We start from the raw sequence: 20,547 nt of genomic DNA on the forward strand, positions 1-20,547 counted from the left end.
GGGGGGGGGGGGGGGGTTCAGAGTCTGATGGAACTAAAAAACTTCCATAGTTCAGAGACAAACAGCTCCTTAGGTGTTGTTCTGTTGCTGAACAGTAGGTGGCGATAGCAGGTCACTTTGAGGCAGGAAAAACAGATGGAGGTTTAAAAACAATGATGCAGGTTTCATCATCGGGGGCAGAGATGTCATGGAATTGTTTTTACTCCAGAATTTCTCCAGAATTCATGTAAAGACGTGAAATATGAGAGAAAAATATGGGCAGAAAAATAAAGAGCATTTGAGTAAAAAGCAGTTATTAAAGGAAAAATAATCCAAGTCTGGATGTTTATCAGTCTGTGCCCCAGTTCCTGTGTGACTGTCGTCGGGATGACGAAGGACATTTAAATCCTCCAAACTCCAAACGCATCAGGATTTCAGCACCATGGAGAGAAACCGCCTCATGTGCGCGCGCGCCTGCATGACGAATTGATGAGAGTTGTTCAGCTTCAGGGGGGGATTCGATCCAAAACAATCTGCAAAAGATCAACCTTAAAACGATAAAAAAAATGTTCTGATTTATAATAAAAACATGAATAATAACAGTTTGTTTTCAGTGTTTCGGATGTGGATTGTGTTCATCGGTTAAGTAACCCCCCTTCCAACACGCACACTCATGTTATGTAACGCACTTGGGATGGCTGGAAGACTGCGCTCAAGCACGCGCACGCGCGCTGTCAGTGGTTTCTCGTGCGGGCTCGTGTCGTCAGTCTGCGCGCAGCTCTCCTCCTGAAGACATCACCGCGGAGCGCAGGCTGGCACCAGCAGCTCAGCGCCCGGCACGCCTCTGCGCTTCATCCATCAGCCAGCACCCCAAAACGACGCCAGGCATCCAGGTGGGTGTTTACAGTCTCATTCTTTCAGAGAAAAAAAAAACAAAAATCTGTGTTCAAAAATCCTCAAAAAAACAAAATGTATTTGGAGAGGCTCTTGGCAAGTTCAGAAATTAGTCCTGTTTTAAAGCTTGTGATGCCTTCACAGGAAAAAAAATGCTGCATTGTTTTATTTCTTTTGAAATATATATATATATGTGTGTGTGTGTGGGGGGGGGGTGGGTGTGTGTGTGTGTGTGTGTATTTGGATGCATCGTCACACCAGAGAAAAACACGTTTCCAGTAACTGTTGGGGGCGCCAGATGAAACCAAAACAACCTCACTCCTGCTCTCAACACAACAAATGCGCACAAGGATGCAAAAATAACAGTCGTCACTGTCTTTGAGCATCAACTCAGACGCTTTGTTGAATCTAAATGCCAGCAAATCTGATGGCATTTTCTAAATCTATAAGGACATCGACCTTATGTAACATTTTCTTAAATAAATCATTTTAGTTTATGAATAATTTAGTGTGGAATTGTCTTATTTGGACTTCTGTCTCACTGCGGGGAGTTTCCTGATGAGATCCTAACCTCTTGTTTAAAGTGAAAGAGCTCAGTCGTGACATCATGCAGTGATGAGGCACAAACTGTCCAGCACCGAGCTGCAATCTCCCGTCCAATCTCTAACCTTCAGACCTCAATGTGTCCTAAGAGCCTTCTGGAACGATCAGATCTCCATTAGTGTGGATCAACATTATATAAAAGTCACACTCAGAAAATGGGTTAAGGGAATTATGATCAACGCCCACGCCGGGCCATCTGGATGAGAGGAAAAGCTCCAGCAGAGGCTTAAAAACTTGTTTATCAGAACCCGGAGCTCCACAGCTTTCAATGAATCTGCATAATAAATAATATGTTTGGTTATTTTTGAGACTTGATGGAGTATGATTCCATAAAATCATGACAGAACCTTTTGTCTTTTGTTCTTTTGTCTGTTTTTGGAATAAAAATAATGCAAATGGGCAACAATCGGTTAAGCTACCCCCTAAAGTGAGAACTGGAACAAAAAGTTCTATCAGCTTGAGACTAAATGAAACAGGCCCGCATCACCTCAGTGCATTTCCCAGATCTTTCTGTGACATGTACAGCTCATCAGGATGAGCCAAACCCTCTCCACTCCCGGCAGATTAGGATGTATGCTTCTTGTTTCCTGGTTAAAATGTCAGAGCAGCTTTTCCTCTCAGCTGCGGTGAGTGTTGCCATGGTACAGACGTGGTCACCTGACCACCAGGCTGCTCTGCCACGTTCTGATTCAGAAAAGGAAAAAGTGAAACAATTGAGATGCAGGTTCACCCAGAACAATTCTATTTTTGTGAACGAGGTGAAGCTCGATTCCCCCTGAGTCTCCGGTTTATTTCTGTGACTCTCTTCGGGCCTGTTTGATGAGAACAGAACCTGATAATTGTGATTCTGGATTGAAAATATCAGGGCAAAGTCAGATGGAGGATTGTGTCGGCAAAGCCAAAAAGAATCCCACCCTGATGTTTGCCTCTGCACTTATGTAACCAGCCCTTTTGGACAGCAGCAGGAGAGCTGAAATAATTGTTCAAAGTTGATCCATGCGTGAAGATCTGCATTATTTAGCTCTAGAGCATCAATAAAAAATGCTTTGTCTCAGCATACACAAAACTTAATGTTGGACGTTGTCATTCCTTCTGCTCTCCGCTGCACTCCCTCTTTAAGAGTTAATTTCTTATTCATTATCATCTGTCATCTACTCACAAGCACTCACAGATTTCAGCAGTAAACCTCACCATCCATTTGTCTGCTGAGAAATCCTGTTGTGAGATTTATTTTTGGCTCTTTTTTGTTTTAACAATCATAAATTGAATGTGTGGGTCAGCTGTGTCTGACTCTGGGCATCTGGAGCCATCTGTGCCAGGCAGGTTGTGTACGTGCATGCTTGGTGTGTGTGTCGATGTAGCAGAGCTCAGACTGAAGCCTCTTGTTTGTTTGGGGTTTGTGTCAAAACACCTGCCATCCTCAGACTGCTGACTTATGTCCTCTTTTTTGTTCATTAGAGGACAAAAGTGTGAAAATAGCACAATGGGACCATTCCAAGAATATGAGGTGAGTGTCCTGATTTCTGAAACAAAAACTTTGAACAAATATCAGGAAAATACTTCTTCTTCAATAAGTTTTCCAACTTGATGTTTTGAAAAGGAGAAGAAATCTCCAGAGAAAGGAAGTCCTCGCAGCCGTATCCCACGCCTGGTCCTTCATCCTTTCCAACCAAAAGACAAGGGGTCGCCTCAGTCTGACTCCCCGTTCTCAGAGGAGGAAGGCAAAGAGTGTGACGTCAGCTCTGACCACTCCAAGAGGACCGTCAGCACCAACAGCTTCTGCTCCGGTAAGATGTCCGCTCACAGGACGGTGGAGTTCTTCATCATTTTTGAACAGCTGTCAGAAATAAATGTATCTTTTTGAACCAGCAGCACCATCTAATGCAGGGGTCTGCAACCTTTGAGATTGAAACCATAAACAAAACCTCATATGAGCCATTAAGTCTTATTTCATTTTCTTAAAAATGCATTCATATTGTTAATAGTTCTAAAAATATATTTAAAAAATAGTTTTCCTGTTTGGGCATTAAAAAAAACTTTTTTTTCTAAATGTGAAATGAATTTCTTCTTCCTTTCAAAATAAAAGACATCCTGTGTCTCATAGGATCATCCCACTATCATCCTTTTCCCTATTTACTACTGATGTCAACCTTTGGAAAAACACCTACATTGGTTTATCATTCAATAGAAAAAGTATCTAAAACTATATTTTATAAACAACTCCTTTATGTATAACTAATAAATGTTGTGCAGTGTAAAATATGTGCTTTAAACTAATAAAATAACGTCAGCAGAGGTGTAAAAAACCTAACAGTTCATCTTATTGTATCAGATTAATATAAAAATACTCAAATCATATAGTAGATTATTAATGTATTTCTGAACAAATGTGTCTAAATGGGTAAATTCAAACTTGAATTGAAAGGATTGAAATAATCTAAAAAAAAATAAAAAATAGGAATCGAATTGCTCTGGTGAATCGAATTGAATTGTTTCTGGAAATTATAATTGATACCCAGCCCTATTAACTATCATAAATTCAAATAATGCAGCTATGTAACTTTTAAAAGTTCAAGCTACTTTTTTCGTCACCCAGAGAGCAAATATTGAGGGGTGGAAGAGCCACACGTGGCTCCAGAGCCTCTGGTTGCAGACTCCTGATCTAATGGGATTCAAATATGAATGTTATCGCTTAAACTGGCCTTTTAAATGGGCAAAACTAGCCATGAGGTGAAAGGTCATTGTGCTGCCTGTCAGAGCTGAACCTTGAGCTCCGATCGACTGCTTGTGTTCGCCCCCTCCCCGCGCTGCTCGTTCTCGCCTATTATCATCTGTGTGCCTGTCTACAATAGATGACACCGGCTGCCCACCTAGTCAGTCTGTGTCCCCCTCCAAAACCCCGTCAGGCTCAGAGCGGAGTGCCCGCGGGTCGCCGGTTCTCCCGGAGCGCAAAGCCAAAGTGAAGAGGGTGAGGGTGATGACCGAATGGAGCGGCGAGCCCCGGAGCACACAGAGGCACAAGAGAGAGCTGAGGTCTGCCATGAAAGCCAGAGGTAAAAACAAGCATGAAACAGGATGTTTTCCTCTGAAAAGTAAAGAAGGCTAGCTATATGTTTGAACCACTGTGTTTAGTTGGGCCTCTTGGTCATCCACAAACACTGACATGGTTCGAATGTTTAGCAAAAACTGCTCAAAATATTTTGTTTCTTACAACCTAAGTTTGTCTTTTCCTTAGTGAAGGAAGGAAAAAGCGCTTAACTTAACTAAAAGTTTGGATTCAAGCTGATTGCTTTAGGGAAAGGTTCAGGGGGGTCCAATTAGTGTGATTAGCAGGAGGTTACTAGAGTGGCTGAGTGCACACAGCTTCAGTTCAGACTCACTGAGTGGTGTGGATCACTAGAGTTGAGCGGTCTAGTTCGTCACAGTCGTCACTGGACACTTTACCATGGTGTTGTTCGATGGAAAAAGGTGTTTCTCAGGTAAGTTAAAGAGGAGTTCAACAATTCAGTGATTGCTTTCTAACTGTGACCCTAAATGCTGTTCCTACATTTAAGAAAACGGAGCAACACTAACATTTGTGTTTAGTATCACTGGTTTTGTGATCACTAGAAGATTTTTTTTTCATTTTTTTTCCTGTTTTATCAATAAGAACATGGTTAGTTTCATATAAAATATCTCCAATTTTTTCATAATTTCGACAAAAGTATGATTTTTTTTTTTAAGAAATTAATTTTTTAAACAATATTTAAATGTTTAAAGAAATTCTTAAGGTTTTCATTCTCAATCACTTAGTAAACATTGGAGTCATTTTGATTAAAAACTGGGTAAAGTCAAGCTTTTAAAGATTTGTGGAATCAATATTTGAAAGTCAAACTTTAATAGATTTGACTTCAAACTTGTCTAATCAACACATTTAAATTGCAGTCTATTTTTCAATAGATAGTTTTGCCTACTGCAAGATTTCTGGTTGATCAATAAAAGGTTGTAAGTTCATCTTGAAACTATTTTTTTTATGTTTTGTTCCCAATCAAGTTGAAACTTTAATAATAATAATAATAATAATAATAAACTGAGCTTTTTTTTTCATTAAGTCAAACTGTTAAATGGATCAAATTAAGAGAGACTTGGCATTATAATGCTGAAATGAAACAGTTTTCCCTTTAAAAAAATAAATGCAATTTGCAATTCGGGCATTGTCCCTCCCAAACTCAATGCAGAATTGATTTAGCAGTCTAATCACAGCGCCTCCATCAATCTGTCCATTTTCTTAACCCACTGTATCACCTCAAAGGGCAACCAACTTACCAACTCCACACAGAAAGAACCCAGCTCGGATTTGAGAACTAACTAGTGCACAACTCTAGCTGATTTAAGAAACACAACAAGTGATAATGATGTAGTCACTTGGATGATTGTTTTGTGTTCTGCTAGCATGGTAATGCGGTTTGCATCTGCAGGTAGTGAAGCAGACTTCAGCTCATCCAGCAGCACAGGCAGCCTGAAGGCCAGAGACGGCCTGGTGCCAAATTCAGCTGGAAAGAAGGCTTCTTCACGCAGGTGATCAGGTTTATCTCAATGTGTTTGAGTAATTATCAGGCCTATACCTGAGGCTTTCCAGTGTGACGGCTGAAGTAGGAGTAGAACAGTGCCTCCTAGTGCATACAAGTTTCACTCTATGAAAATAACTGTGCATGATTTTTTTTTTTTTTTTTTTTTCTCTCCCTGTTTTTTCTTTTTTAGTCGCGCCGTTCACATCCGACCACTCCCAGTGTTTAAGCCGCCTGGCAGTCCAACTGCTAATCGAGATGCAGATCTTTATGCTCCGTACAAGACTCCTCCCAGAGCTTCCATGTCCACCACCAACAGCAGCAGCTGCAATTCCAGCCCTATATCCAGGTACCAGTCTGCTGTCAAAAATACATTCATTTGTATCAGTCCAGACTTGAAAAAATAATTTAAAATTGCATAAATCTTTAAAAAGTGCATGCAAATGAAAGTTCTAGTTATCACATCTTAGAAATGTGATCTTTGTTCATTTTAAATGAAGCTTTTTAGATTCTTCTGGCCAAAATTACTTTTGAGCGATTTTAAAAAAAATTAATCGGGAATTAAATGTGACAAAGAATGGATCCAGTATGTGAATAGCCTCATCAGTTATTTTGACCTCTAGACGAAGTCTTGTCATCCTTGGATGAAGACAGGGTTTTGTTTCGGAGTATCCAGTGGCTTTGTGTGGAGATTTGGCCTTTTGCCCAGGAAATGGGGAGGTCAACATCAAGTGGATGGCTGGATTAGGGTCAGACTGTTGTTGCTCTTTTATTTTGCATCTGACTGGGATTATCTATTTTGGCTTCATCTGAATTGTGTAGAATTGCACAAATCAAATAAAAAAAAAACTGTCTAGATGATCCCTGTACCCAGCAGAGCTGAGAAAGAGCTGAGTGGATTTGAGGGCTGGAAAAGTGTTGATTGTATTGTGGCTTTTAGGACTTTTGTTTAGGATCTGGTGATGCAACAGCACAAAGTGAATTGGTCACACCCTTGAATTAAAAAATGAAGCTTTAGTCTCCTGTTCATATTCCATAACTGGATCAGAATTCCTGTTGTCGCTTTAAGACCCCCCTGCTTGTCATCGTTTCATGTCATGTGACCCTCCTCCCTCTAACACTGCTTTCTCTAAGGCTGTTTCTATTTTTGCACAGTGAACACTTGCATCAACTCTAGCATTCCCGGTTGCTATGACGTTGTGAACAGGATAGACTGATGTAATGCTTTGCACACAGCATGACTCCACCAGCATTTTAGGATCTCAGCTGTCGTCCTAAAACCCAATAATCCTGGAGCTGGCAGGCTTGTGTCTGACAGCATCCTGGCTGGACTTGTGCTGTCCTCCAGGAGTCGTTTTTCCGCTATGGTTGAATGACTTGAGACTGAAGCATCGCCATAACGCCCTCCCCATCCTGTGACTGTTTTCACAGACGAGTGAGCTTGAGCCGCTACCACTCCTGTGGAGAGAACCATGGCATTAGACCGCCAAACCCAGAGCAGTACCTCACCCCCCTGCAGCAGAAGGAAGTGGCGATCAGACATCTGAAGACCAAACTTCTGGAGTCGGAGAACAAAGTTCATGACAGGTAAGGAGAACATCCATTTCTAAAGGGGCATCTAAAATTCAAGTGGGGTTGTCTTGGAAAGGGGGGGGGGTGCTTTTTAAAGTGATGTAATGCCTGTAAGAGTTCCACTGAAGCGTGAACCCACTGAGAATGCTGCTGTTGCATAACACTTAAAAACTATATTGAAACATTTGCAGCCATACACTCTTTTTTTTATAAACTAATTTATTTAGGTATTTTTGCCAACAGGCCAAAGCCTATTAACCCTTTAATTGCCTGGCCAACCAAATGCTGGGGGACATTTGGAAAATGTGTTTTTGAAAATGAGTGTGTATTACTTCCCAAGGTACAAAAACACTGAAGGGACATTAAAGAAAAAAAAAAAATCCAAAAAATTGATGTAAAAGAAATTCCAGTAACTGATGCACACCAGATACTATCATGTGTGCATCAGATACTATCCAGAATATTTTTTGTTTTTTTACTTCAATTTTAAGAAAAAAATCTGGTTACCAACTGATGCACACCGGATAGTAACTGGAAAAAAAGTTTTTCTAAAAGTTGAAGTAAAAAAAAATAAAAATTAAAAAGTTCTGGATAGTAACGGGTGCTCACCACTTTAAACTTGTAATTTTAACTTAATTTTTAAGAAAAAAAATATTCTTAAAATTGGAGTTAAAAAAATTCTGAATAGAAATTGATGCGCACCAGATAATAATTAGATTTGATTTTCTTATTTTTGGAAAACCATTTTTCCAGTTACCATCTGATGTGCATCAGTTTTTAACCAGGTTTTTTTTCTTTCTTTCTAAAAATTGGAAAAAAAATTCTGGATAGTAACTGGTGCAAACCAGTTACTAACCACAAACTTTTTTGTACTTTATGTATGCAATAACCAGCAGAAAAAATACTTTTGGTAAATTTTTTTGTTTTTTTTTCTTTTGGGTAGTTAAAGGATAAATATGCAAATACACCCAATAAAAAACACAATATTTACAATCCTTGTTTTGTAGTTTATCATCTGAACTGTGCAGCAGATTAGCTTAAACAAGACAAACGTAAGGCTGATGTTTAAATTAGAAATGACTGATTTAGACATCAATTTACCCATATTCTGAATAGTTTTTTTTTTGTTTTTTTGTTTTCCAGCCACAGTGAGTTTTGAAAGTAACTGGCTGAACCAATCAAACACTGACTCGTTTTACTCATCAGAACTAAAAAAAGACAAATCAAATTTTGAATGCAACTCTGGAGTCACCGTAGATGTATTTTTCTCCCCGTTTGTCAGGGAGACGGAGATTGAGGAGCTCAAGGGGCAGCTTAGCAGAATGAGGGAGGACTGGATTGAAGAGGAGTGTCACAGAGTGGAGGCACAGCTGTCCCTCAAAGAAGCCCGCAAGGAGATTAAGCAGCTGCGCCAGGTGGTGGAAACCATGAAAAGCAGCCTGATGGAGAAGGACAAGGGAATCCAGAAGTACTTTATTGACATCAACATCCAGAACAGGAAGCTGGAGTCTCTGCTGCACAGCATGGAGCTGGCCCAGAGTGGTTCCAACCTCCAAGATGAAACCCCCCTGGATTTCATGTGTGACGGCTCTGATGGCAGTGGGAGGAAGATGCTGAGGGAGGAAGAGGGTGGGGTTGAGCTGGGAGCAGAGGCTCTGGCGGACAGTGGACTCTTGGTGAACGATGAGATGGCAAACAGGGCGGACATTTTTGAGCAGGTCTTCATGTCCACGGCAGTGGACTTCAGCCAGGATTCCAGCAATAATCCGGGGGCTGCTGGAGAGGCTCTGTTGGAAGAGGAGCAGATGGCCGGTGCGTCCTCTGCACCATTGCCCCCAAAGGCACTTTCCTCCGCCTCTCCACACCAACAGAGCACAGAAGATAAAGGAATCCAGACGGAGCTGATGCCCGTGTCACCTGACCTGCAGGCTCTGCTTCTCCAGCTGCTCAAGTTCCACGGATGCTCACAGGGAGATGCAGCTCTGTCTCCCTCCAATCTTTTGGGTTTCCCAAACCTGCACACTCCCCCGACTACCTGCCAGCCTGACTCCACACCCCCCCAGCCCATCGTGGCTCCAGAATGCTCCGAGTGTTGCCCAGAGGCGACAAAGAGCCCTCGGTTTATGAAGGAACTAGACTTTGAAGCGAGTGAGGAGGGGCCCTGTTCATCTCCAGAGCTGGGCGTGGTGAGTAAGCGGTACTGGAGCAACAGCTTCTTGGTGGATTTGGTCGCAGTAGCCGCCCCCGTCCTGCCCACAGTGGCCTGGCTGTACTCGCGGCACGGCGTTGACGGCAGCGCTCCGGTCTACAACATCGCCGCCCTGATCAGAGGCTGCTGCATCGTGGGATTGCACTCTCTTCGCCACGCTGCCGGCACAGATGCGTAAAGGCGTCGACACCACACAATCACGCACCCAACTTTGACCTGAGAGCACTTAATTTATGAGAAGGAGTTCTGACACTGGATGAGATCAATGCAGTTATCTTGCACTGTTATTTTGCACTGTGTAGTTGACATTTAACGGTGACGTTAAAGGGATTATTTATAAGAATTTCTGTATTTACATTTGAGCATATCATCTGGGTAGATGGTTATGTTGCTGTCCTGTTTAGTTTCTTTTTTTTAACTCTTTGTTTAGATCCTTTTAAGTGGCAGAAGCTGTTATCCTTCGATGCATTCTTAAACGTGTTTGTGTTGCTGTCAGAAACTTTCCGCCAAAGCTTTATGTGACTTCACTGTTGTGCATCTGTTCTTTCCCTCCTCTCCTGGAGCAGAGCTTTACTGAACACAGCTCATGTGTGTAGAAAGAAGCTGAAACTTTAACAGACACTTGTGCCTGAGCAATGTGCAATACTGGTGGTTTACATCAAATGTACTTGTAAATTTAATATTAAAGCATGACGATTCTGGGCAACTTTGAACTCTTGGATATTTTTTTTTTTCCCTCTTTCTCTCTCTCTCTTAAGTTTACGTAAGAGGCCCATTTAAAACATCTCAGCCTCTCAGTTTCTGCAAGTGTTTCACATGAATATGTAATATGGGAGCAGGGGGTTGACATGTCGAGCCGGAGTGCAACCTCTTGAATAGAAGCGGTCTGTTTTAAGACCTCTGGGTTTGGGGAGCTGATGCTGAAAAGCATCTTGTCTCCATTTGGATCTCCCACAAGAGAAGCCTTGCTGTGGATAAAGTTTGACTTGCCTCCACAAGACAAAATGGTGCTTTGATGTTGCATAACTCCATCTAATAGTTACAAGGGATTAAAGAAATGAAAGCTACAGTCTCCCATAGTGGTGAGGAGACGGAATACAAGACGGGGGGGGGATCGGTTCAGAGTTTGTAGATTAACTTTTAAATATTACATTATATATATGTATATATATATATACTGTATAATTCAGTCTTAACCAGTTAAGAAAAATACATTTTGTCCATATGACTGGGATCTGCAACCCTAGACTGACAAATAGTTTCATGTTTCAGCCTCAGGTATTGACACACTTTGTTCTTTTCTTTTTTTATTTTATATATATATATATATATATATATATATATATATATTACAAGTAGCTGTAGCAAAGTAAACAAAAAAATCACTGTGGTTCCTGGCCATGGTAGCTGCAATGATCCAACAAGCAGTTCAGCTTTGAGTCGGACTGAAATGGATATTTTTTTTTTTATAAAATCAAGTGGAGATCAGTAAGCACAACCAGAATTCGAAGTTTTGAACAAATTCAACAATCCTAAGTGCACTATATTGTTAAAGAAATACAATAAGGGTCACTTAACCAGCTCTGATTTAATTGTAGTTAATTGGATTAATACATTTCAGACTGAGATGCACCATAAAAGGTAAAATAAACTTTTTAGTTTTTCCTTAAATCACTGCTGACATCACACTACCCATTACTGCATTAACCGCATTGAGATGTGGTTGAGGATGTCTTTTATTTTGAAAGGACTTGATGTGAACCTCTGTCAAAAGTTATAAACAATTTGATATTTTTAAAAAAATCTATTTTCTCTTTGTTTTATTTATACAAAAAATCTATATTTCACTCATAGTTTAGAAAAAAACAGGATTATATTCTTTTTTTCTGATTTTTTTCTTTAAATAAAAAGGTTTAAAAAACACCAGGAAAAAAAAACTTTTTTTTTCTAATTCAGTGATTTTTATTTATTTATTTATTTATTTATTTGGGGGGGGTTATAACTTTAATGCCACCCTTCTGTTAAAAAGTACAGATTCTTAAAAAGAATCACAACAATAAAAAATCAAACATGATTTTTAAATCAGATGGTAAATATTAACAAATATACATACTGATTTATACATTCCAAAAAAATGTGTACATTGTTCTTTCAAAATAAAATCTGGGATGAAAATTATATTCAAACTATTATATTTTAATGTATATAGAAGTCTCTTTAAGATCACCTTGCACTGTTTTTCCTTTAATAAAATTATCTATGCTGTTGCAAAAAAATAACAAAAAGCACCTTGGTCTCATTTGTCTGGGGACAACATCCTCTTGTAAGGGTCAAACCAATGTTAGCAACTAGGAAGTGGAGTGTGCAGGAGAGGATTCTGTGCAGAGGAATCATGTAACATCACAGCAGCATACAGTATCCATGGCAGCATGTGAAAGTGAAAGGCTGACTCATTTGTCCTCAGGCTGCAGTGACGGGTATCAGAGGAAGATGTAAGGACTTGAACAGAATGAATCAACATGGGGAAAATGAGCAATCTAAAACCAGCACACCTTTTCATCATCCATCCACTGACTAACTCATTTATTGTCCCTGAAAAGCAGCTAAAACGGCTCTAAAGCATAAATTCAGAATTCATTTACATCGGAATTGCTCTTGATGTACGCTTTCTTGTTCAATTATTTTTTTTTCACAAATTTATGAAATGATAAAATCTGAGGGGTTTATTTTGAAGGGGAAAAGTCCTAATAACAGCATGAAAAATGTGCAGTTTTCAAAGAAAACAGCAGAAATCCTTTGCAAAAAACAAGAACTTTTATTTTATCATTCATGCATTAGGCATTGAATTCCTTAATAAATAAGCAAAGCGTTTCTCCATAACTGCAGAACAGACTGGATCTGCACCCCTCCCCAAGAAAAAGAAGCACCCGCTCATTAAAGTTCCTACTTTTAGAATCGTTTTCATGAAACCACTTAAGAGATTTCACTCCGACAAACCTAAAATAACACATGATCCTCAATCAGAACCAAAACTTATCTGCTCTTGTTTCCTTTTTTAATCCTTCTGATCATATTTCACATCTTCAAAGATGATTTCCATTAACTGTTCAGTATTAAAAGACCAAATGGTGGAGAGCATGTGGTTACCATAGGAACCTCCGGCATCAATTCAGATACTCGATTAATAAAGCTCCAGTTTTTTTATTGTATTTTTTGCAGACCTTCAGTGTGAGGGCTCCACAGTACAGATGAAACAAGAAACATTCAGTAGAAACAGAAATAGGACTGAATGACAAGAATATAAAAACATAAGCAGCAAACCAAAAGATGTCACTGGTTCACAGGTGATGCCAAAATAAATTACTGCACTCTGGAGTTTGTAAAATGAAGCACAGGTACCCGTTTATTTACAAATGATTCCAAGGAACAAAGACGAGGTGGCTTCCTGACTCTGCCTATCAGATCCAACAGCAGGATGTGATGATGTTCTTGAAGATCGTTCCACATGAAGTGCATCACCTGCTCCTGAGACTAATGCTACAGAACTGCAGCTGCGGCCAAAACAGATGGAAATGAAGGAGGTCAATTTACAAAAAAAGAATAACCAGTTCATGATGAAAATCCAGGTAGGTTTAATTACTTGAAAGACAAATTCATAATAGATCAGTGTCTCTGTGCCCCAGCCCAGTTCCCTTTTGGCTCAAAACTGAGCTTTTTTAAAATGTTATGAAAGCTTGACGGCAATCTTTTGCTCCTTCTTCAGCATTCTCTGAGCCTCTTTCTCCATCTTTTTCCGCTGCTGCTCCATGAACCGCTTCTCTCTTTCAGCCAGCTTCTGCTGCCTGGAGAGAAAAGAAAAAACAACCACAGAGAGGTTTACAAAGAGCATCAGCTCAACCAACTGGTGAGACCTAATAATGATGACGTTTAACTACACACAAACAACAACAAAAAAAGGTATCTTGCTCCCCCTGCTGGTCATAAAATGAACACTTGGTGAGAGTGCAAAGAGAAAAGCTTGCAGTTAGATTACAATTTTTGCTGTGTACATAGTCTTATTTTTCATTAAATTTAGATTCAAATCTGATTTATGATCTAACTTCTCAGTGGTTCACTTAAAGACAAAGACTTTCATAAAAAAATTATGCTCAATCCCTACAGCTGGACAGTTATTCCTTTGAAATCAAATCCATTAAATAACATTCAACCCTTATAAAAGTGAATATGCTCACTATTTTTGTTCATTTCTATTCAAACTGTTTATTAAACGGTTGTGCCTCATTCAGCTTTAAGTATTTGTGTAAAACTGAGAAGCAAGAAAGGAGGATTGTTCAAATGAGTGGAAGAATTGGATTTTCTGAAGGTCTGATCAGTCAAAGGCAGTAGGGATTCTTAGCTAATATTGCTCCTCTTTTTAAACAAAAAAAGATACCCCATTTATTTGAAAACTTTAGATTCTTTCACATTGAATAAATGTGTGAGAACGTCAGTGTTTTGAACAATGAAGGCTGCTAAAACAAACAAAAAAGTTCAGCTTGAAAAGAGGAATTCCTATAACTGCATCAAAACTTTTTATCTATAAGAACCTAAAATCAACTTCAAGATCTCATACCTACGGTGGCTCTGAAGTTCAAATCACATGTTTTTTGTCATGAAGCGATATTTAATCAGTCATGTCACATAATATCAATCTTTTCAGGTTTCCAGTTTAGTGTGTTTCGCTTTTCAACATTTTGAATTCTGGGAATGACTTTTGTTTTCCTAAATGTGTCATTGTTTTGAATTGTGTAGATGTTTCTGGAATTTAGATTAGATTTCTGAAATGTAGAATTTAATTTTTCTATTATTATCATTTGTTTTTATTTTTTTGTTTTTGCGTTGAGTTATTTGTTGGTGTGATTGACACTTCAGAGCCATCATAGTTTCATCCATGTAAATGCAAAATAACAATTTTGTTTCATGCTCAACTATATGAAAATTTTGCATTTAATGAAAAATCAGAGATAAAACTTGAGTTTGCTAACTATTAAGTTCCACAAAACATAAAACTATCTGTCCTCCATCAGCTGAACTTTACTTGGATTTAAATTTCCATAATAAGAATAATTGAAAAAAGCACACATCTAAAAATCTGCATCTTTTTACATTCTTTCCTTTTCATTTCATGTTTGTACTTGTAAAAAAAATGAATCAAATGAGTGCATCCAATCAAATCTGTTTTTTTTTCAGAATAGCTGCCAAATACGTTATAATTCTGTATATCACTCAATAGAACACAGGCAGACGTGAGGCTGAAGTTCCAGTTTCTCTGTTTAAAGGTGGAACTGGTTGGTCAAGCTCACAAACAGGATGCACAGACTTGTGAAGTTTTACCTGATCACCTCCTCCGCCTCCCAGGCAGCATCAGACTCATCCTCCCAGGCGTTTGTGTCTTCCTGCCAGGTTTCCATTTCCCCCAGTTCAGCCTGTGCAAACAGGTACAATGAAATGGATCCAGACCGCAGTATTGCCTTAATACATTACAAAAACAATAAATGATGTCACTGCAATTTGATTGATCCGACAGGCTGCTTTTATCTGAGGTTATTTTCTGTCCAGATCCTGTAGTGACATATTCATTTTACATGAAACAAGCCTCACACAAGTGAGCAGAGGACCCCTGGGTCACCTGTACACAAACAAACAACGACTCACTGAAGGTGGACTGAACGCCATCATGTCCTGGGAAGCAGCTAGCCTGCTGGAGAATCCTGCTGAGCCATCAGGAGCCAGGTAGTTCATGGGTTCCCTCTTCTTCAGCACAATCTTCACAGCAAACAGCAGAGGAAGAGGAGGCTTTCATTTCAGACATCAGCAAACAGCAAAAAGTGTCGGATTTGATTTGACTAATCATCACAAATTGATCCCCTGTTGTAAATGAGTGTATTATTGATTCAGAGATAGAAAAAATAATGTCTGAAGATGATTATTATGACAGAAGTTAGGGTGAAATCAACTTTTCTGAAGTTTTTAACAATTATAAAAGTGGGATTTACACAAACAAAAGATTTATTTAATGCTAGAAGCCTTAAAGACAGCTAATGTAGCTTTCAGATGGTAGAATGACCTTTTGCTTTAACAGAAGATACATTTATTTAGTAAATATATCTCACATTAACTGTCTCCACAGCTTCAGTGGACTGTTCTTGCTCTCTAGAATCTCTGAATTCATTTCCTATCAGAACAACAGTATGATGTAGAAAGCTACACATTTATCTAAATCTCTTATTTAAGTGAGACAAAGTGGTTGCATGTGCACAGAAATATGTCTCATTTTTAGATCCTAGTTTCTGGAATTGTGACAGTTAGCAATGACTGCAGCGACTGTAGGACCTTCAACATGTTAAGGCTCAGCAGACTGGAACCAATAACGGGTTTACTTTGCATTCACAGCAGTTGCAACTTGGTGCACTAATAATGATTGCAGTGTAAATGTTTCAGCAGAGTCAGGCTTTTGGCATGAATGAGTTTTTCTGTGGACTGCCTTCAGGAATTGCAGATGTAACTGCAGCGTGAAAGATCAGCTTTGATCTAAAAGGTGGTTTTAACGTGTTCTTGTGGCCTTTTTCTCATGATGGAGGATATATAATGAGAAAATTAAGCTTGAAAATGCATTTATGAGTATTTCTTTATTCAAATCGTTATGAATTAGAAGCACAGAAAAAAGCTAACTGCACCACTTCCCTCTGAAGTCAATCTTTCTTTCCTACAACTTTCCTCTCTGTTCAACATCAGTCCATCATTGAACTAAGAAAATGATTAATTACAGTTCTAAGGTAAATACTTTTTATTTTTGCCCAGGTTATTTTAATGAGTAGTTTACTTTCTTCATTGGATTTAAAGCATTAGTCTGATATTTACGTTTTACCTATAGGAGAATATAAATAAATATAAAGTGCTTTTACCTTTAGATTGAAGCATCAAACGAGTCACAGTAAGCGCTCAAATATGAAGAAACTGTTTCAAAAGTAAAGTAAGAATGATTTGCTTCCTTTAAATGAAGTAAATTCAGACTTTACTTTTTTTCTTTTGCCTTTTAATATATTTTTTATATTGTTAGATTTTTCTTTTTATATCATTAGATTTTCTGTCTTTGAGGAAGGAGAGGAGGAAGGCGGGTTTGTAGTGAGAGAGAGAAGAGGAAAGTCACTAGTGTTGGACTGAGAGTTGGGACTTTAAATGTTGGAACTATGACAGGAAAGGGTAGAGAGTTAGTGGACATGATGCAGAGGAGAAAGGTAGACATACTGTGTGTCCAGGAGACCAGGTGGAAAGGTAGCAAGGCTAGAAGTTTAGGAGCAGGGTTCAAGTTGTTCTATCATGGTGGAGATGGGAAGAGAAATGGAGTAGGAGTTATCCTAAAGGAGGAGTTTGTTAGGAGTGTTGTGGAGGTAAAAAGAGTGTCAGATAGAGTGATGAGTCTGAAGATAGAAATGGAGGGTGTCAAGTTCAATGTTGTAAGTGGGTATGCCCCACAGGTAGGATGTGAGCTGGAAGAGAAGGAGAAGTTCTGGTTGGATCTTGATGAAGTGATGATGAGCATCCCTGGAAATGAGAGAGTTGTCATTGGTGCAGATTTCAATGGTCATGTTGGTGCAGGAAACCGAGGTGATGAGGAGGTGATGGGCAGGTTTGGTATCCAGGAGAGGAATGTAGAAGGACAGATGGTGGTTGATTTTGCAAAAAAGATGGAAATGGCGATAGTGAATACATTCTTTGAGAAGAGACAGGAACATAGAGTGACCTATAAGAGTGGAGGTAGAAGCACACAGATAGACTACATCTTGTGTAGACGGTGTAATCTGAAGGAGATCAGTGACTGTAAAGTAGTGGTTGGTGAGAGTGTTTCCAGACAGCACAGGATGGTGGTGTGTAGAATGACTCTGGTGGTGAAGAAGATGAAGAAAGAGAGGGCAAAGGCAGAAAAGAGGACAAACTGGTGGAAGTTGAAAAAAGAAGATTGTTGCATGACTTTTAAGGCTTTGGACGACAACTAAACTAAATTATTTCACAAAAAGTGGACTATTTGATAAGTGGTGCAGCACGCTGTAACAGTAACATGACAACAGACCGCTGAACCGGCACCAACCTTGACTGCAGGGGCAAAGGAAAATGATAGGCTATGCTGATCGTCACGATAGGTTAAATAAAGCATCAGTTCAGAGAGAAGGTTCACCTCTTACTGCTTGTTTTTAAGATGAAGGAAAACTTTGTTTTAAAGAAGCCTGCGCAGTGATATACAGTAGAACATTTGGGCTATGTGACCAGACTTTTTTAGGTGTGCATTATCACTGTGGATTATCACTTTTTAATCCACACCCAGGAGCCAATAAGAATAGAGTATTTAACCGGACCAATTTAAATAACTGATAACTATCTCAGTGAAACAGAAATGATTCATAAAAAGTGTTTCAATTCTTTCCTGTGTTTATCAGAGTCATGAAACCCCCAGAATGTTGTACAGATTTCAGAGGCGGGAGATACACTATGATTCATAATGTCTGGATTTCTACAGGACAAACCTTTTGTGTCTTCCTGATGGTGGGGGCCATGTCTTTAAAGTAGTCTGGTTCTTCTTCCTCCTCGTTGGGTGGAGGGGAGACGGTGCCGTTGCCACCTTCGATCTTAATACTTGTGGGAGCGTCTTCGTCCCAGGAGCTCCAGTCTTCGATCTCTGGCTGTGAAAGTCAAATGTGGAGTTAAAACGAGAACTTGACGTCATCTTTGTTTTCACTGGAGTTATCGGACACGCCACTGACCTGCTTTTGTAAAGAAGAGGAAAAGTCCACTGTTGTTGGGAGAGTTATTTGATCTCCACTAAGTTTGCGTCCTCTTCCACTCCTACAAGAGACATTTGATGTGATTGTAAAAAGAAAGTGAAAATGAGAAGGCTACATTCTGTGTCAGAACATTCTTGATTTTTTCAGACATATTCAAGCAGAGATAAATACAAGAACACAAATATCAACAACAAAAAGGAGTAAAAAGGAAAATCTAGTGAAAACAATAACAGTAATCAAACTCATTAAAGCCTGAAGACATTTACGGCTCAATAAGACGATATCGTTGATCCAAAAATGATCCTAGTCAAGAACTCTGATTAGAAAAGTTCCTAACTTTAAGTGGTAAATTCAGATAACACTTGATGTTTTTGTTCCCATACATTTTTATAAAAAAACGAGTAATAACAACACACCAACTTCATTTTCCTTGTGAAAATAAGAGGCTGAATCATATGACTTTTTGCTATAAACCACGACTACAGTCACACACACACACACACAAAATAAAACAAACATAAAAACTTAACAATGACCAGAGCTTCTCTTATCTAATATCTGATACTGTCACAGCAATCCTTAAAAAAACTTGTAATCTGAAGTCGTAAAATTGTAAGCAGTTGAAATCAAAAATCTGTTGGATCATCTGTTAGATCTAGATTTTTAATATAATTGATAAAGGGTCCCCAAATTTCCTCAGAGAGGTGTTGATTGGTTTTGTGAATATAATTGACGAGCAGAACAAATGATGGGTGTTTAAATCTTTTGAGTGACCAGATGATGTTTGTGTGTATTCTGAGAACTTTAGCAGCTGATGACCGAATATTGATCCCTCTCAGTAAAAAGACTTTACCCTTAGATCGTCAGTTGTGGAAATGATCAGGTCATCATCTCTATTTGTAATACAAATGTGATACCAGGACACCTCCAACATTGATAAAGTGCTATTGCAAATGTGCTACATTTTCAAACGCAAGTATAGCAGTAAATTTGGTGTTAAGATGTTAATACTAATCACACAGACCTATAGAAAGAATAATGTAAAAGGATTTGAAAGTCGGGAATCGCGGTGGCGGAGTGGTTAGCGCTCTTGCCACACAGCAAGAAGGCCCCTGGAGGAAAGAGCCTCATGGGAGGACAAGCCCTGCATGGGATGTACCACCAGACAATAACTGAAGTGGCTGATATCAAGAGGCCCTACCAATGGCTGGAGAGGGCTGGTCTGCACAGAAGCGCTGATCCTGGCAGCACAGGAACAAGCCCTGAGCACCAGAGCTATAGAGGCTCAGATCTACCACACCAGACAAGACCCAAGGTGTAGGCTGTGCAAAGAGGAAACAATCCAGCACATAACGGCAGGGTGTAAGATGCTGGCTGGGAAAGTAAACATGGAGCACTACAACAAGTAGCTAGAATAATATACAGAAACATGTACAGAATATGGACTGGAAACCCCAATGCCAAAATGGGAAACAGCTCAGAAAATGGTAGAGAATGAGAGAGTAAAGATCCTGTGGGACTTCCAGATACAGACGGACAGGATGGTAATGGAGAACCAACCAGACATTGTAATGGTGGATAAAGAACATAGGAAAGCAGTTGTGATGGATGTGGCAGTACCAAATGATCATCAAGAAGAAGGAACATGAGAAACTGGAGAAATACCAGGAACTCATAGAGGAACTGGAGAAAGCTTGGAAGGTGAAAGTGACAGTCGTGTCCGTGGTAATTTGAGCATTTGGAGCTGTAACCTCCAAACTGGAGGAGTGGTTACAGCAGATCCCTGGAAAGACCTCAGACTAGGGGTGTTGCGGATCACAAAACTCACGGTTCGGATCGTGTCACGGTTTTAGGGTCACGGTTCGGATCACTTTTCGAATCAGTAAAAAGTTTAAAAAAAAAACAACAAAAAAAACACCACCAA

General features: G+C 39.4%; 2 protein-coding genes across 4 annotated transcripts in view; one reads left to right on the forward strand and one right to left on the reverse strand.

Moving 5' to 3' along the window:
• The first annotated feature begins 663 nt into the window (after positions 1 to 663).
• sybu (syntabulin (syntaxin-interacting)) lies at positions 664 to 10,517 on the forward strand. 3 transcript variants are annotated; one of them, XM_024262087.2, is made up of 8 exons: positions 664 to 872; positions 2,935 to 2,983; positions 3,077 to 3,263; positions 4,329 to 4,529; positions 5,934 to 6,033; positions 6,217 to 6,372; positions 7,455 to 7,610; positions 8,878 to 10,517. In XM_024262087.2, exons 2-8 carry the CDS (start codon positions 2,960 to 2,962, stop codon positions 9,980 to 9,982), a joined length of 1,929 nt encoding a protein of 642 aa, XP_024117855.1. In that variant the 5' UTR covers positions 664 to 872; positions 2,935 to 2,959; the 3' UTR covers positions 9,983 to 10,517. The 3 variants fall into 3 exon arrangements, with proteins under 3 accessions (XP_024117855.1, XP_024117854.1, XP_024117856.1); XM_024262086.2 differs by having other exon boundaries at positions 731 to 872; positions 4,383 to 4,529; XM_024262088.2 differs by lacking the exons at positions 664 to 872; positions 2,935 to 2,983; positions 3,077 to 3,263; positions 4,329 to 4,529 and adding an exon at positions 4,766 to 4,955.
• Positions 10,518 to 12,989: 2,472 nt separating this feature from the next.
• ebag9 (estrogen receptor binding site associated antigen 9) overlaps positions 12,990 to 20,547 on the reverse strand; it is a 9,065-nt gene continuing 1,507 nt past the window's right edge. Inside the window, exons 3-7 of the mRNA XM_024262090.2 lie at positions 18,603 to 18,684; positions 18,366 to 18,521; positions 15,499 to 15,609; positions 15,178 to 15,269; positions 12,990 to 13,646 (exon numbers count right to left, since the gene is read on the reverse strand). Of these exons, the coding sequence (XP_024117858.1) occupies positions 13,529 to 13,646; positions 15,178 to 15,269; positions 15,499 to 15,609; positions 18,366 to 18,521; positions 18,603 to 18,684 (559 nt within the window). The 3' untranslated portion in view covers positions 12,990 to 13,528. The remainder of the gene's footprint in view (positions 13,647 to 15,177; positions 15,270 to 15,498; positions 15,610 to 18,365; positions 18,522 to 18,602; positions 18,685 to 20,547) is intronic.

Source organism: Oryzias melastigma, unplaced genomic scaffold, assembly GCF_002922805.2.
Source record: "Oryzias melastigma strain HK-1 unplaced genomic scaffold, ASM292280v2 sc00366, whole genome shotgun sequence".
In the NCBI taxonomy this organism is placed as follows: domain Eukaryota; kingdom Metazoa; phylum Chordata; class Actinopteri; order Beloniformes; family Adrianichthyidae; genus Oryzias; species Oryzias melastigma.

Coding starts and splice junctions, on each gene's coding strand:
- sybu (XM_024262087.2), top strand. CDS start 2,960: ATGGGACCATTCCAAGAATATGAG. Junction 2,984..3,076: donor GACCATTCCAAGAATATGAG/GTGAGTGTCCTG, acceptor TGTTTTGAAAAG/GAGAAGAAATCTCCAGAGAA. Junction 6,034..6,216: donor AAGAAGGCTTCTTCACGCAG/GTGATCAGGTTT, acceptor TTTCTTTTTTAG/TCGCGCCGTTCACATCCGAC.